Source organism: Mus musculus, chromosome 4, assembly GCF_000001635.26.
Source record: "Mus musculus strain C57BL/6J chromosome 4, GRCm38.p6 C57BL/6J".
NCBI classification, from domain to species: domain Eukaryota; kingdom Metazoa; phylum Chordata; class Mammalia; order Rodentia; family Muridae; genus Mus; species Mus musculus.
The window spans coordinates 15,107,420-15,124,184 of NC_000070.6; the positions used below are offsets into that span (position 1 = coordinate 15,107,420).

The 16,765-nt window shown below is 38.3% G+C and overlaps 1 protein-coding gene and 1 long non-coding RNA gene across 3 annotated transcripts in view; one reads left to right on the top strand and one right to left on the bottom strand.

Annotated features, from left to right (window-relative positions):
- Positions 1 to 16,765, bottom strand: part of Necab1 (N-terminal EF-hand calcium binding protein 1) — a 197,560-nt gene that overhangs the window by 155,175 nt on the left and 25,620 nt on the right. For both annotated transcript variants that reach the window (XM_006538234.1, NM_178617.4), the window contains one exon: positions 3,775 to 3,883. In XM_006538234.1, the coding sequence (XP_006538297.1) occupies positions 3,775 to 3,883 (109 nt within the window). The remainder of the gene's footprint in view (positions 1 to 3,774; positions 3,884 to 16,765) is intronic.
- The window catches only part of Gm36801, a 33,578-nt gene that overhangs the window by 14,368 nt on the left and 2,445 nt on the right, over positions 1 to 16,765 (top strand). The window contains exon 2 of the long non-coding RNA XR_390422.3: positions 6,657 to 6,896. This is a non-coding gene — a long non-coding RNA (predicted gene, 36801). The remainder of the gene's footprint in view (positions 1 to 6,656; positions 6,897 to 16,765) is intronic.

A 16,765-nucleotide genomic window follows, 5' to 3' on the forward strand; every position in this document is an offset into this window, starting at 1 on the left:
TACCTCATTTTAGTAGTTGGTGATATTTCTGTCACTGTGGTGAGTGTCATTGAATTAACAAGCACAGGATTGAAATATCAGTGCTCAGCATCCAAAAAAAAAAAAAAAAAAAAAAAAAAAAACTATTTTAGTTTGGAACAAAGAATCTTTTCTGTGAGTTTCTCATCATGAGCCCATCCCTAAAATCCTTGGGTTACTTTTCTGTATGTTCATGTTCTGCATCACGAGCAAAACTTCCATCTGGTCTACCTTGTGGTCTACCCTGACAATCTGGAGCTCCTAAGTGCAGTTAACTGCCAGAACTGCTTTAAGGCTCCAGGGAACCTTTCTCCCATGCTTCTGCTATGACTAATACCTCAAGGATTTATGCTAGATTTTCTTGGTTCTGTTTAATTAGTTGCAAAGTGCAGCTATGCTGGTTTTCTCGTGAGTGAAAATACTTTCTATGAGCTATGAAGGTTTCTTTCTGACTGAACAATCTTACCTCTATAATTTTCTTTTCCCCTACAGGTATGGTGGCCCTCATTTAAGAGCACCTAACTACAGATTTAGTTTTTATTTTTCCCTATATTTAAATATTATTAACACCATTAGAATTTTTTTCTGAATATGTCTTCTTGTCTTACAAGTTGAGAAACCAAACGTATGTCTAGAAAATATTTCCCGAGACTCGGAGGTTTGCAATATATAAAGCTTACTGAAATCACTGGGGTGATTAATATTTTTTTTCTTTTCTTAAAGAAGAAAGGTTAGGTATATCTGCCTTGAATGTAGATAGTTAACATGAAGTTTGAAATTATGAAAGTTTTAGTAAGACAAAGAAGAAAATTTTAATTTGTTTTAAAATATTAATTTGTTCACAGTTCCTTTTAAGACATTAAAGCCGCCAATAATGTCCTTCTTTGTTAACATGGCTTTTTAAGCTCACCGTCTTCTTTTCTGTCAGACCATATAATTCAAGTACATTTTCCATACTTCACGAATCACTTCATGTAACAAGAATCCAGAAAGAAAAACATTCTGAGTGTTCAAACATAATGAAAAAAGTTATAAATGTAAGATATTAATTTTATAAGGTTATAGAGCGTGGAAATTATTCAGCATACTCTGGCCTAACACAGCATTACAGAAACAGAATGCTGCCTAGGGCTCATCTTAGATTGACATTTTTCTGAGTATTGAGCTCAAGCTTAGGCTGCATAGCTGGCCAGTGAATATAAGATACTTTCCTTACAAACAAGGGCCAGTGATTCACAGGTTGGCTTGAAATAAATCAAGTAGGGTATTCCTCTTATAAGAATTTTATCTAATTTGATGATTCATATTCCTTAATTATACTGTATTATAGAAACAAGCTATAATTAAAATTCTATAAATGACTACTTCTTTTTCTTTTTTAAAGATTTATTTTATTTATGAGTACACTGTAGCTGTCTTCAGGCACACCAGAAGAGGGCGTCAGATCCCACTACAGATGGTTGTGAGCCACCATGTGGTTGCTGGGAATTGAACTCAGGACCTCTGGAAGGGCAGTTAGTGCTCTTAACCACTGAGCCATCTCTCCAGCCCAAATGACTACTTCATATGACAAAGTAAATATTCAACCATCAGACATTGGGAGGGACAAGAACCAGGAAGCTGCTATGAATGGAGATATAGTCAATTTGCTAGGTTTTGCCCCACCAATATAATCAGCTTCTCGTGGGCCAAGCTGTGCTCCTGAAGTAATTGGAGTGGCTTGGGGTGCTGGGCAGTATTAGTATTTGGGGCAATAGCATGTGCCCTGAGAAAGTGAGTAGGAAAGAAAAAATAATTGGTGTACACAGTACAAACTTGGATCATGCAAGATAAAGGGTTTTTTGTTTTTTTTTTTCTTAGCTTAAAATAAAGCTCTGGAATTTCTATGTCAAAGCTTGAATTAATCTTTGTAAAAGATCAAAGCTTGACACTGACAACCTGTTTTAAGGAGGAATTTCATGAATATAATTCAGAGGTCTCCAACTAATATTCTTAATTTTAAATTGAGTATACTTACTCCAGAAAATGCACTATTGTTGCTAACACATATGTTAGTGACCAATAGTAATATACTCTTTAGACTCCAATCAATCACTGCACATCCCTGTTTTGAGTACTAAGTAATCTTAAATGTATCCAAAGTAAAACAAACTATGAAAATGTAAATAAAATGGCAAATCAAACCAGTAATGACAAGTGAAAATTTTCTCCTTAACTTTAGTAAATATTCATTGGAAAATATTCAGGACACCAAATTCTAAAACTAGAAATCTCAATAAATATCCCAAATCTAGATGTTTTAAACGCTTAACATAGTAAGGACGACATGAACAGCATGCTTGACAGAATTGCATGCCAGCTTCTAACAGGATACCCAAGACACCCAGAGACCCTCTACCTCCTCTGTATCCTTTCTCCCAATGTTTTCCTTCTGTGCATAAATGTTTTTCCTCAGTATCCATTTAGCTTAGTTAATATCTGCAGTCTTCCTCCATCTTTACCATTTTAGCTGCTCCCTCACAGAGCAACAATGACTTACAAGATGTTGCTAGAGCTCTTGACTAGATTCCCTTTGCCTTACATAAAGTTGAAGTACTTTTAAAACTTAGACTGTAAGTGATCTCTCATAGAGAGCATTCTTTACTCTCTGTGAATTCCCCTCCACTTTGATCTGGACAGTTGACATTTTTGTAAACAGAAGTGACGCCTATTTTTCTCACGCATCTAGAACTTTCTTCATGCCTTTTCTTGACTGGAATGCTCTCTCCACTCTCCTGCACATTTTACCTAAGCAGTTTCTACTTTCTTATTGTATCTCGGTGCCTATGAACAGTTTCTGAGTTGCACTGACCTAAAATGTCATTCTTTGTGATTTCAAGTGTCCTATGAATATATAAATCATAGTATTTTTGATAGTAGACTGAAATTATCAGTTACTGAGTCTAATGCTATTTCTGATAACAAAGGAGAAGGCATCGGCAAGGCAACTGAAAATCTTGTTGAACTTTAGAACCTTACTGATTGCTTGAAATATTCAGCCACTTGAGGAAAGTGAACTTAATCTTGTAAGTTTGTAAATAGCCTCAAGAAAACGTCTTTTCTTTTCGTAAGTAGAGCCCCAGAGCACTGTCTTAGCAGGCCTATTGCCTGGAACCACATCACTGCTTTGCCTAAAGCAGAATGCGATTGTCTAGACAGTAGGCATAGTGGAGGATCTCCAGGCGTGTGTGAGCCCACACTCTTTCATATTAGAATTCTATAATTGAGACTGTGGAAAATAATGTGATTTGGTTCAGTAACCCTAAACAAGCAGTGCATCTCTGTTGATATATATCCTAAAGTCCTCATTATCTTATATTTTCACCATGGGGCAGGGGATATAAACAGACTCTTCACAAATATTCTCCTACATCAAAAAAGGTATCCACATGCCAAGTAAATGAAGATCACCATGTGTCAACTCTTCAACTCTGTTCTGTACCTCCCCTTACTTGTAGTTTCCAGGTAGCAGAAATTTTCAGTTTATAACTGCAGTAATTTCATTTTAACATACCAATACAATAATACCCAGAGGATTTTTTTATACAAAGGAAGTTTAGATTATACCAAATATGAACAGTAACATTTTACTTATATAGTAATGACAGACTAAAATTTTTAGGAAAGAATATCCATTCCCCCGCCCACTTCTTGAATGACTCATTCACATTCTCCCCACCTCATTTCCAGAGTCCACTGATAAGAAATGCTGCTTACTTGGTATTGTGTGTGTCAATGGTGTGGAAGAGCTCATGTAGTTCTTCTCCACTGAGAACTCCATCTGCAAAATATGCTTTAAATTCCTCAAAGGACAATTTTCCATCATCTGAAATAAGGACAGAAGAGAAGCAAATCACTCCAACCTTGTGCACTGGTCTACTTTCATTTTTAAAACTTAGTCCTAGCATCTGTGCTTGTTAGCTGTGCATGACACACATACATTAAAAAAGAAAGCAAGAAGGAAACCTTTGCAATGTCAATAAAAATCCAACTTACTATCTCTTCATTGTATACAGCACACCGAAACATGCACTGGTGTATGGCCTTCCTGGTTTTGAGTATTTTTGTTTTGTTTTTGTTTTTCTTGTTTTTTTGCCATGACAAACGTAACACTGAAGGGAAATTTTTACCTAGCTATAGAAAATGAAATCCACACAGCAACACAAAGGGCCAAGCAGACATTTTGCTTTCATGATACCAAGCCTACAGAGAATGTAGCAGACCGCAAGATAAATACAAGATGCCTAGCAAGTGTGCTTTGATTGGATATTTACACAAGTATATGATTATTATAATTCAACAAACTATGTTCCTTGTTGTGTTCCTTCAACTAGTGACTGCTTTTATAGTCAAATAAGTTTCTTATTTGAGACACAATAGTGATACACAATTGGAGTATAATAAAGGAAAGATGTAGAGACATAAGCATAAGTATTTTTGCACAGCTGGGATCAGTAAATTCAATAAGAGACAGATGCACTTTATATATATGAGAATTAGGGTAATGGATTATTTTCATTTAGAAGAATAAGGGACAGGGTTAGTATCATTTACACCTCACTTTGAAGAAAAGCTCTGGATAAGCAGCGATGGAAAAAAACTGCACATTATAAACATGTTAAATATCTGTTCAGGGCACAGAAGCAACAAATCCGAAGGAACGAAGCACCCCTAAGGAACAGCAGGCATCATTTTCTATGCACAGTCATTTGTCAGGTTTTTCAGAGAGGCTGCCAAATGACTCTAAGTGATAGAATAAGCCTTTGCATTTATAATATGGGAGCTCAGAGCTCAGAAAGTAGTTGTCCTCTCAACAATACCACAATAAACAAAATAGAATCCTATCGCTGAATAAAAAGTATGATGTGATAGGGGTAGACCATCAAGATTATTTAGAATGCTTTCAACAGATGTCCCTAGACTGCCCCAAGGACTGTTTAAACACTGACTCCAGAGCGCTGCCCAAGCATCAGAATGGCACAAAGATCTCAGAGTGGATCGGCAAGATGGCTGGTTTTTAATAATTTGGACAGCTTCTACTTGCACTTAATCCAGGAGGTTTTACTATAAAGAAAACAGCAGACATGAATTACTTAATTCTTCAGGTAAAGACTTAAGGGCTGGGGTATGTTTTAATTATTTCTTAAATAATTAATTTTTTTGTTTACATCCCAAATGCTACTCCTCCTCCCTGTCACCCCTTCACGGAATCCCTCCCTCTCTCGCCCCTCCCCATCTTCTCTAAGAGGGTAGGACCCCCCTGGGTATCCTTGCATGAAGTCTTTGCCAGATTAGGCACAACCTCTCCCACTGAGGCCAGACAGGGCGTCCATGAAGACTGAGCTGCCTGTCTGCTACATATGTGCCGGGGGTGGGGGTGGGACGACTCGTTGTGCTGGGGTATTTTAAAGATCCTGGTTTGTGAAATACAGATCCTTAAGAGGAGAGATGTTAATTTTCATTTCATTTCTTTTTTTTTAGATAAACCACAAAACATTTATTTCTGTAGGTTTTGCTTATAAACCAAGTCAAGGCAGTAGACACAATCATGGAAAAAGGAGAAGAAAACAGACAAGTCAGCTGCCTATCAGGATGGCCTCTGGGTCTGTCTTCTCCGAGAAGCAGAAGTGAATAGCAAACAAGCCTATGAAAACGTGGGCTCAGCAAAGGAATGCAAACAGCAACAATCAAATGAGGAGCACGGTGCCTGGCTATGCTATCTTTTTTTTTTTTTTTTTTTTTTTTTTGCTTTTCCAGACAGCGTTTCTCTGTATAGCTCTGGCTATCCTGGAACTCACTTTGTAGACCAGGCTGGCCTCAATTCTTACTTTAAGTTGTTCTTTTGAGGTTCTTCAACCCTGACAGAATCTACTCAGAAGGCTGCTCGTTGCGTCCTGTGACTGCCTTCTACAAGCTGGTCGGTTGTTTTTGCTTTTGCAGTACTGAGGCAAGCCTAAGGTTTGCACTTGCTAGGCAAAAGTTCCAACCCTGCCTTCAATTGTTTTTGTTTTTGTTTTTTTTTTTTAAATTGGGTATTTATTTCATTTACATTTCCAATGCTATCCCAAAAGTCCCCCACACGCTCCCCCACCCACTCCCCCGTCCTCCCACTCCTACTTCTTGGCCCTGGCATTCCCCTGTACTGAGGCATATAAAGTTTGCATGACCAACGGGCCTCTCTTTCCACTGATGGCCGACTAGGCCATCTTCTGATTCATATGCAGCTAGAGACACGAGCTCAGGGGGGGGGGGGGGTGGTGGGGGGGGTGGGTAATTGGTTAGTTCATATTGTTGTTCCTTTTTTGAAACAGGCTCTCACTATGTAGTCCAGACTGGCCTAAAGCTTGTTATCTGCATGCCTCTGCCTTCCTAGTGCTGCTGCCACAGATTGGAAACAGCTATAACTCCAAGTCAAAAGTCAACGGTACAGTTCATCGGGTCCCATTATAAAATGTATTTCTCTCACAAAACTCATTTTCCAAAGACCTGATAATAACTGACAACTGGATTAACAATGATAATGTCATGTCTAAAATGACTTTTTAAAAAAGATTTATTTATTTATTTTATGTATATGAATACACTGTTTCTCTTTTCAGACACACCGGAAGAGGGCATCGGACCCCATAGGCACAATACACCAAGCTTCAACTTAATTCTTGCTAACAGTTACCAGAGCAGATGATAAAACTAGAGATCTAGATCAACCATACAATGTGTTCCTGACCTGAGTAATGCCCTGGACCAGTGGCTCACTGCCGTGCAACCCGGAGTAGCTCACTGCAGCGAGAACATCAATTCTCCAGCTTTCCTGTTGTCTAGTCCTTGCTTGTTTTCAGGTGAGCTACGAATGATTAACCCCATGCAGCCTATTGTACAGCTGCATGTGCATCTTCTTACTGTGTGATAAGGAAATGAATGAACCAGCAGGAGAAGAAAACTGCCCATAGATTAGGTCTAGAGTCAAGTGTAGTGGTACACGCCGGCAATGCCATCACGCCAGAGGCTAAGGCAGAAAAAAATCTAGATTCCAAGGCTACAAAGTAAGGCCTTGCCTATACACAAACTAACTAATTAAAGAGAAAAAACTAGAAATGAACACACTGTTTTCTTCACCGCTGCTGTGTTGTGCAATAACTATAACCTTACTTGTTGACTATATGATGTGTCCAACAGTGACCCTTTCATAGTTCTTCGGTGAGTTGAGCCACCTTAGAACCGTGGTTGTCTGTGCTTCCTGTGGGTGGGGCAGGCTCTGTCTGCTGCTTTATAATTAGGGGAAAAGAGTTCAAGTAGCAATGCACATGCCATAAAATAAAGGCTTTGGCTAGCAAGTGCCCCGATTAAAAAATAACTCACACACACAAAAACTCCTATTGGTAAAAAATAATATATAATAGGAGAAAGTAAGCATTAAACTGCAGTCCTGGCTCGAAGGGTGGAAAGTATGTGTTGAAAGCTGTTTTTATCACATGCAGGATTCTTGAAAGTCTACATGACAGGTTGCCACATTGTAAAACAAGCAACTGCAAAGAATTCCTTTTGAGTAGTTCTAGACCAGTACTAAAATGTTAAACAAAGGCTTAATGGGAAGGGGGAACAAATCCCCCTGTGTAATTCAGTATTAATAAGGCAGTTGTATTTTTATTAATATATTTTATTTCAACTTCATTATTCCTGCTGAAACCTTCCTTTGAAATGAAACAAAACAACGAAAACTTGGCTTAAAATTGGCTCACAAAAAGGGTATGCCTTCTGAGACTGCTTTCTGCCAGGGACAAAGCTTAATTTTAACTGACAATGCACACAGGCTTTTTAACATTTCTTTTAGAATTATGTGCATCATCTCAGTTTGTCCTGAGCATTTGACCTTCTCAGCTTTATTTATTTTATTTTTTTCACTAAATTTGCTTTTGTCAACTACATATATATATAATGATACATATATATAGTTTCTGATTGTTCTCCCTGCTACCATCTTGCCTGCCAAACTCCCTCTTCATGGGTAATCTCTTTCCCACATTCATGTCTTTTTATTTTTGTGTGTGTCCCTCTGGGTATGGCCTGGGCTATCCGTGTGACTTTGGCATTGGAACTATCCATTGGAGTCTGGTGAGTATGCTCTGGACAGTAGTTATCAGTGGCCCACAATTCAGCAGTAAGGGGTACAGCTCGTTAAGCCCCTCCCCGCTCCATGACTGACAGTTGAAACAGTCATGTAAGCCAAATTCAGGTAATCTCATCAGCTTGGAGCTATGGCCATATTATATATATATATATATATATAGCACTGTGTCTAAAGTATGACATTTTCTGTTCTCTCCCTATCTTTTAGTTTTTACATTATTTAAAAATCCCATCTTCTACACTGTTATTGGGGCCTTACAAAGATTAGTATGGGAGTAGCTTTGTCTAAGAATATAAACAGATATTTAGAAGGCACATTGACATTTGGTCTATTTAGCTAATCAGTAGTAATTTCCCTCTCAAAGTCTGTGAACTTCTAACATATAGGCGTTTCTTATTTATTAAGGGTTTTTCCAATACAATATATTTTGATCATTCTTTCTCCTCTCTCAATCTCCTTACTCAAACCCATACAACTCTCTCTCTCTCAACCCCAGAGAAATGAAAATAAAAAACAAGTAAAAGATAAATGATCAAAACAAAAGACCACAAAAGGAATGTTCCTACTTTTATATATTATTGCATTTGAACATATTTTTGTGTTATTAAGCAGATATTATATTCAAATACCTAAAAGCAAAACAGTATAAAATGTTTACACGATGAAGCTCCAGTTATGTCTTTTCTTCCTTTTTAAAATATTTTTTTATTTTGAAAGTTTTGTGTTTATGATTTCTTTAGGGAACTATAAATACTCTTATTTCTCTTCGTTCATATTATGAAAGTCACACGCCAAAGACACATTCTATTTGCTTTAAAGCAAACGCTATGTTATTTGAATAGTCATTGTTGAGTTTTTTGTTTTTTGTTAGGTATTTATTTCATTTACATTTCCAATGCTATCCCAAAAGTCCCCCACACGCTCCCCTACCCACTTCCCCACCCAACCACTCCCACGTCTTGGCCCTGGCGTTCCCCTGTACTGAGGCATATAAAGTTTGCACGACCATGAGCCTCTCTTTCCACTGATGACCGACTAGGCCATCTTCTGATACATATGCAGCTAGAGACACGAGCTGGGGGGGGGGGGGAGGTTACTGTTTAGTTCATATTGTTGTTCCACAAATAAGGTTGCAGATCCCCCCAGCTCCTTGGGTACTTTCTCTAGCTCCTCTATTGGGGTCCCTGTAATCCATCCAATAGCTGACTCTGAGCATCCACTTCTGTGTTTGCTAGGCCCCAGCATAGTCTCACAAGAGACAGCTATATCTGGGTTCTTTCAGCAAAATCTTGCTAGTGTATACAATGGAATGCTAGTCAGCATTGGAAGCTGATTATGGGATGGATCCCCGGATATGCCAGTCTCTAGCTGGTCCATCCTTTTGTCTCACCTCCAAACTTTGTCCCTGTAACTCCTTCCATGGGTGTTTTGTTCCCAATTCTGAGAAGGGACAACTTGTCCACACTTTCGTCTTCGTTCTTCTTGAGTTTCATGTTTCACAAATTGTATCTTATATCTTGAGTAGTCTAAGTTTCTGGGCTAATATCCACTTATCAATGAGTACATATCATTTGAGTTCTTTTGTGATTGGGTTACCTCACTCAGGATGATGCCCTCCAGGTCCATCCATTTGCCAAGGAATTTCATAAATTCATTCTTTTTAATAGCTGAGTAGTACTCCATTGTGTAAATGTACCACATTTTCTGTATCCATTCCTCTGTTGAGGGGCATCTGGGTTCTTTCCAACTTCTGGCTATTATAAATAAGGCTGTTATGAACATAGTGGAGCATGTGTCCTTCTTACCGGTTGGAACATCTTCTGGATATATGCCAAGGAGAGGAATTGCGAGATCCTCCAGTAGTACTATGTCCAATTTTCTGAGGAACTACCAGACTGATTTCCAGAGTGGTTGAACAAGCTTGCAATCCCACCAACAATGGAGGAGTGTTACTCTTTCTCCACATCCTCGCCAGCATCTGCTGTCACCTGAATTTTTGAACTTAGCCATTCTGACTGGTGTGAGGTGGAATCTCAGGGTTGTTTTGATTTGCATTTCCCTGATGATTAAGGTTGTTGAACATTTTTTCAAGTGCTTCTCAGCCATTTGGTATTCCTCAGGTAAGAATTCTTTGTTTAGCTCTGTACCCCATTTTTAATGGGGTTATTTGATTTTCTGAAGTCCACCTTCTTGAGTTCTTTATATATATTGGATATTAGTCACCTATCTGATTTGAGATAGGTAAAGATCCTTTCCCAATCTGTTGGTGGCCTTTTTGTCTTGTTGATGGTGTCTTTTGCCTTGCAGAAACTTTGCAGTTTCATGAGGTCCCATTTGTCAATTCTCGATCTTACAGCACAAGCCATTGCTGTTCTATTCAGGAATTTTCCCCCTGTGCCCATTTCTTCGAGGCTTTTCCCTACTTTCTCCTCTATGAGTTTTAGTGTCTCTGGTTTTATGTGGAGTTCCTTAATCCACTTAGATTTGACCTTAGTACAAGGAGATAGGAATGGATCAATTCACATTCTTCTACATGATAACTACCAGTTGTGCCAGCACCATTTGTTGAAAATCCTCTCTTTTTTCCACTGGATGGTTTTAGCTCCCTTGTCAAAGATCAAGTGATTATCGGTGTGTGGGTTCATTTCTGGGTCTTCAAAATTATTCCATTGATCTACTTGTCTGTCGCTATACTAGTACCATGCAGTTTTTAATCACAATTGCTCTGTAGTACAGCTTTAGGTCAGGCATGGTGATTCCACCAGAGGTTCTTTTATCCTTGAGAAGAGTTTTTGCTATCCTAGGTTTTTTGTTATTCCAGATGAATTTGCATATTACCCTTTTTAATTCATTGAAGAATTGAGTTGGAATTTTGATGGGGATTGCATTGAATCTGTAGATTGCTTTTGGCAAGATAGCCATTTTTGCTATATTGATCCTGCCAATCCATGAACATGGGAGATCTTTCCAACTTCTGAGATCTTCTTTAATTTCTTTCTTCAGAGACTTGAATTTCTTACCATACAGATCTTTTACTTCCTTAGTTAGAGTCACGCCAAGGTATTTTATATTATTTGTGACTATTGAGAAGGGTGTTGTTTCCCTGATTTCTTTCTCAGTCTGTTTATCCTTTGTGCACAGAAAGGCCATTGACTTGTTTGAGTTAATTTTATATCCAGCTACTTCATTGAAGCTGTTTATAAGGTTTAGGAGTTCTCTGGTAGAATTTTTAGGGTCACTTATATATACTATCATATTGTCTGCAAAAAGTGATATTTTGACTTCTTCCTTGCCAATTTGTATCCCCTTGATCTCCTTTTGTTGTCGAATTGCTCTGCCTAGGACTTCAAGTACAATGTTGAATAGGTAGGGGGAAAGTGGGCACCCTTGTCTAGTCCCTGATTTTAGTGGGATTGCTTCAAGCTTCTCACCATTTACTTTGATATTGGCTACTGGTTTGCTGTAGATTGCTTTTATCATGTTAAGTATGGGCCTTGAATTCCTGATGTTTCCAAGACTTTTATCATGAATGGGTGTTGGATTTTGTCAAATGCTTTCTCCACATCTAACGAGATGTTCATGTGGTTTTTGTCTTTGAGTTTGTTTATATACTGGATTATGTTGATGGATTTCCATATATTAAACCATCCCAGCATCCCTGGAATGAAACCTACTTGGTCATGATGGATGATTGTTTTGATGTGTTTTTGGATTCGGTTAGGAGAATTTTATTAAGTATTTTTGCATCGATATTCATAAGGGAAATTGGTCTGAAGTTCTCTATCTTTGTTGGGTCTTTCTGTGGTTTAGGTATGAGAGTAATTGTGGCTTCATAGAATGAGTTGGGTAGAGTAGCTTCTGCTTCTATTTTGTGGAATAGTTTGTGAAGAACTGGAATTAGATCTTCTTTGAATGTCTGATAGAACTCTGCACTAAATCAACCTGGTCCTGGGCTTTTTTTGGTTGGGAGACTGTTAATGACTGCTTCTATTTCTTTAGGGGATTTGGACTGTTTAGATCATTACCCTGATCCTGATTTAACTTTGGTACCTTGTATCTGTCTAGAAACTTTTCATTTCATCCAGGTTCTCCAGTTTTGTTGAGTATAGCCTTTTGTAGAAGGATCTGATGGTGTTTCGGATTTCTTCAGGATCTGTTGTTATGTCTCCCTTTTCATTTCTGATTTTGTTAATTAAGACACTGTCCCAGTGCCCTCTAGTGTGTCTGGCTAAGGGTTTATCTATCTTGTTGATTTTCTCAAAGAACCAGCTCCTAGTTTGGTTGGTTCTTTGAATAGTTCTTCTTGTTTCCACTTGGTTGATTTCGCCCCTGAGTTTTATTATTTCCTGCTGTCTACTCCTCTTGGGTGAATTTGCTTCCTTTTGTTCTAGAGCTTTTAGGTGTGTTGTCAAGCTGCTAGTGTGTGCTCTCTCTAGTTTCTTTTTGGAAGTACTCAGAGCTATGAGTTTTCCTCTCAGCAATGCTTTCATTGTGTCCCATAAGTTTGGGTATGTTGTGGCTTCATTTTCATTAAACTCTAAAAAGTCCTTAATTTCTTCCTTTATTCCTTCCTTAACCAAGGTATCATTGAGAAGAGTATTGTTCAGTTTCCATGTGAATGTTGGCTTTCTATTATTTAAGTTGTTATTGAAGATCAGCCTTAGTCCATGGTGATCTGATAGGATGCATGGGACAATTTCAACCTTCTTGTATCTGTTGAGGCTTGTTTTGTGACCAATTATATGGTCAGTTTTGGAGAAGGTACCATGAGGTGCTAAGAAGAAGGTATATCCTTTTGTTTTAGGATAAAATGTTCTGTAGATATCTGTTAAGTTCATTTGTTTCATCACTTCTGTTAGTTTCACTATGTCCCTGTTTAGTTTCTGTTTCCATGATCTGTCCATTGATGAAAGTGGTGTGTTGAAGTCTCCCACTATTATTGTCTGAGGTACAATGTGTACTTTGAGCTTACTAAAGTTTCTTTAATGAATGTGGCTGCCCTTGTTTTTGGAGCATACATATTCAGAATTGAGAGTTCCTCTTGGATGATTTTACCTTTAACGAGTATGAAGTGCCCCTCCTTGTCTTTTTTGATGACTTTGGGTTGGAAGTCGATTTTATTAGATATTAGAATGGCTACTCCAGCTTGTTTCATCAGACCATTTCCTTGGAAACCTGTTTTCCAGCCTTTCATTCTGAGGTAGTGTCTATCTTTTTCCCAGAGATGGGTTTCCTGTAAGCTGCAAAATGTTGGGTCCTGTTTGTGTAGCCAGTCTGTTAGTCTATGTCTTTTTATTGGGGAATTAAGTCCATTGATATTAAGAGATATTAAGGAAAAGTAATTGTTGTTCCATTATTTTTGTTGAAGGATTACTTTCTTGCTTTTTCTAGGACGTGGTTTCCATCCTTGTAATGTTTTTTTGTTTTTGTTTTTTTGTTTTTTGGTTTTTGTTTTTTTTTTTTCTGTTATTATCCTTTGAAGGGCTGGATTCGTGGAAAGATAATGTGTGAATTTGGTTTTGTCGTGGAATACTTTGTTTTCTCCATCTATGGTAATTGAAAGTTTGGCTGGGTATAGTAGCCTGGGCTGGCATTTCTGTTCTCTTAGTGTCTGTATAACATCTGTCCAAGATCTTCTGGCTTTTATAGTCTCTGGTGAAAAGTCTGGTGTAATTCTGATAGGCCTGCCTTTATATGTTACTTGACCCTTTTCCCTTACTGCTTTTAATATTCTATCTTTATTTAGTGCATTTGCTGTTCTGATTATTATGTGTCAGGAGGAATTTCTTTTATAGTCCAGTGTATTTGGAGTTCTGTAGGCTTCTTGTATGTTCATGGGCATCTCTTTCTTTAGGTTTAGGAAGTTTTCTTCTATAATTTTGTTGAAGATATTTGCTGGCCCTTTGAGTTGAAAATCTTCAGTCTCCTCTACTCCTATTATCTGTATGTAGGTTTGGTCTTCTCATTGTGTCCTGGATTTCCTGGATGTTTTGAGTTAGGATCTTTTTGCATTTTGCATTTTCTGTGATTGTTGTGCCGATGTTCTTTATGGAATCTTCTGCACCTGAGATTCTCTCTTCCATCTCTTGTATTCTGTTGCTGATACTTGCATCTATGATTCCGGATTTCTTTCCTAGATTTTCTATCTCCAGCTTTGCCTCACTTTGGGTTTTCTTTATTGTTTCTACTTCCCTTTTTAGGTCTAATATGGTTTTGTTCATTTCCATCACCTGTTTGGATGTGTTTTCCTGTTTTTCTTTAAAGAGTTTCAACTCTTTAGCAGTGTTCTCCTGTATTTCTTTAAGTGAGTTATTTAAGTCCTTTTTGATGTCTTATACCATCATCATCAGATATGCCTTTAAATCCAGGTCTAGGTTTTCAGGTGTGTTGGGGACTCAGGACTGGCTGAGGTTGGAGTGCTGGGTTCTGATGATAGTGAGTGGTCTTTCTTTCTGTTAGTAAGATTCTTATATCTGCCTTTCGCCATCTGGTAATCTCTGGAGTCAGTTGTTATAGTTGTGTCTGGTTAGCACTTGTTCCTCTCGTGATTCTGTTATTCTCTACCAGCAGACCTGTGATACTGGCTGTCTCCTGACTTTCAGAGGTCAGAGCACTCTCTGCAGGCAGGTTCTACTTTTTCAGGGAAGGCACATAGATATCTGGCGTTCAGACTGGCCTCCTGGCAGAAGATGACGGCCCGAAACAGGACCTGTGTCAGAAGCTGTTAGCTTCTGTAGTCCACACTCTCACCTGTGCAGACTAGTCTTGGTAGAATCCAGGAACCAAGATGTCTCCAGCAGATGCTCCAGCAACTCCCTCCCGGGCTGGGCGGACACCTCTCCTCTGACAGGGAAGGTGGCCAGATGTCCATTGTTGAGTTTTTATTTTGAAGATTTTTAAAAAAAATACAGAGAAAATTGAAAGGGATATTACAGTTTACCTTATATATTATGTGCATTTGCAAGGTTTTAACATTGGGCACGTTAACTTTTTACCATGACTTTTAATCTAACAGTTAATACTATGCTTGCCCAGATAAATTACTGAATTGAGAGGGAACAGTCCTAAAAGAAATCTTGGGTTTTAAACTTGAATTGCTATTTACTAGCAGAGCCCTTTTATCCATTCATTGGTCCAATATTTATCAAAATCCAACTATGTGCTAAACACAGTGTTTTGTGCTAAGACCATTGACAAACCCTTATGGATCCTATGACAGGGGTCTAACAAATGAATAGCAGTCACAATATGACAAGAGCAATCCCAGGGAGGCAGATGGAAAAGGGCATATAGAAAAGAAAACTACTCTGCTGGAAGGGCCAAGGAAGGCTTTCAAAGGACATGTCTGTTTAGACACAGATGAAAGCTAACGGATAGAAAAAACTCTCTACATAGGTTCCTCTAGGCAGAGGAAATGAAAACACCATAGCTAGAAGGCTGAAAGGATATGGACTAGAACCTATAAAACCTGGCCACTCAAAGAGTATATCTATCTGTAGGGAAGGAAAATCATAGTTAGGTACACAGAATTAACAGTATGAGAGTTATAAAAAAAATCATGCAAAGAGTTGTAGAGAACTGCTGCCAAACATTTGAAAGCTAGATATGGTTGCAGTAAACAGAATGGAACTTAGAGGTGTACCACAGGAGAGGAGGCTTGTTGGGATATTTAACAATTCCAGGCAAAATTCAAGGGGACAAGACTTTGGTGGTGACAGTGAAATAGAGGGTTTAAATCTGTTTAGGAATGTGATAGAATACAAAAGGAAGATCACTTAAGGCAGTAGGTGAGGAAAGAAATAACTCAACAGTATATGTAATTTTCAGGACAGAGGAAGAGGTGGGTGTCATATTGCTATTCATGGAAAGAGAGAAACAGATAGACACTGAACTAAAATAATAGTTGTGGTCAAAAGCTCATGAAGTCAAAGGAACATGTGGATGGAATAGAAGCATCTAGTCAGTGAAGGGCTCATATAGTTCTAGAAAGACCAAGGGGCATGGAAGCCTGAGATATGTATTTAGGAGTTTTCAACACAAAGTGATTAGGGGTCCCAGGAATGAGTCATTCTTCCCAGGGAGAATGGCAGTAGTGGAAAAGCAAAGGGCCCAGAACAGACTTCAGAAAGGGAAAAGTTAAGTTCCAAATTTAGTAAATTCTTGAACATAATGAGGATTGACTGAGAGAATTCTTCATATAAGACCTAGCACACAGTTTTAAGTAATGGGAAAGCTTTGTAAACAAAGACTATTCAGGTCCTTTTTAATTCTTATTTTCTATTTTTCCTCAAAAAGCACTTACTATGTAAAGACAAAAAGGTGGTGGTGGGAGTAGGTTGGAGGGGGATGGGAGGGGTGGTGTGATGGAAGGGGAAGGGTAGTGGACAGGGATGGGTCATGAGTCAGGGGGCATTCCATATGATTAGTCTTTTCTCACCTGACAGAGATGCAAACAATTGCAAACGGTTGTTTAAAGAGCTTAGCTTATTTTCTTTTTCTTTTTCTTTTTCTTTTCTTTTCTTTTCTTTTCTTTTCTTTTCTTTTCTTCTCTTCTCTTCTCTTCTTTTTTCTTTTCTTTTC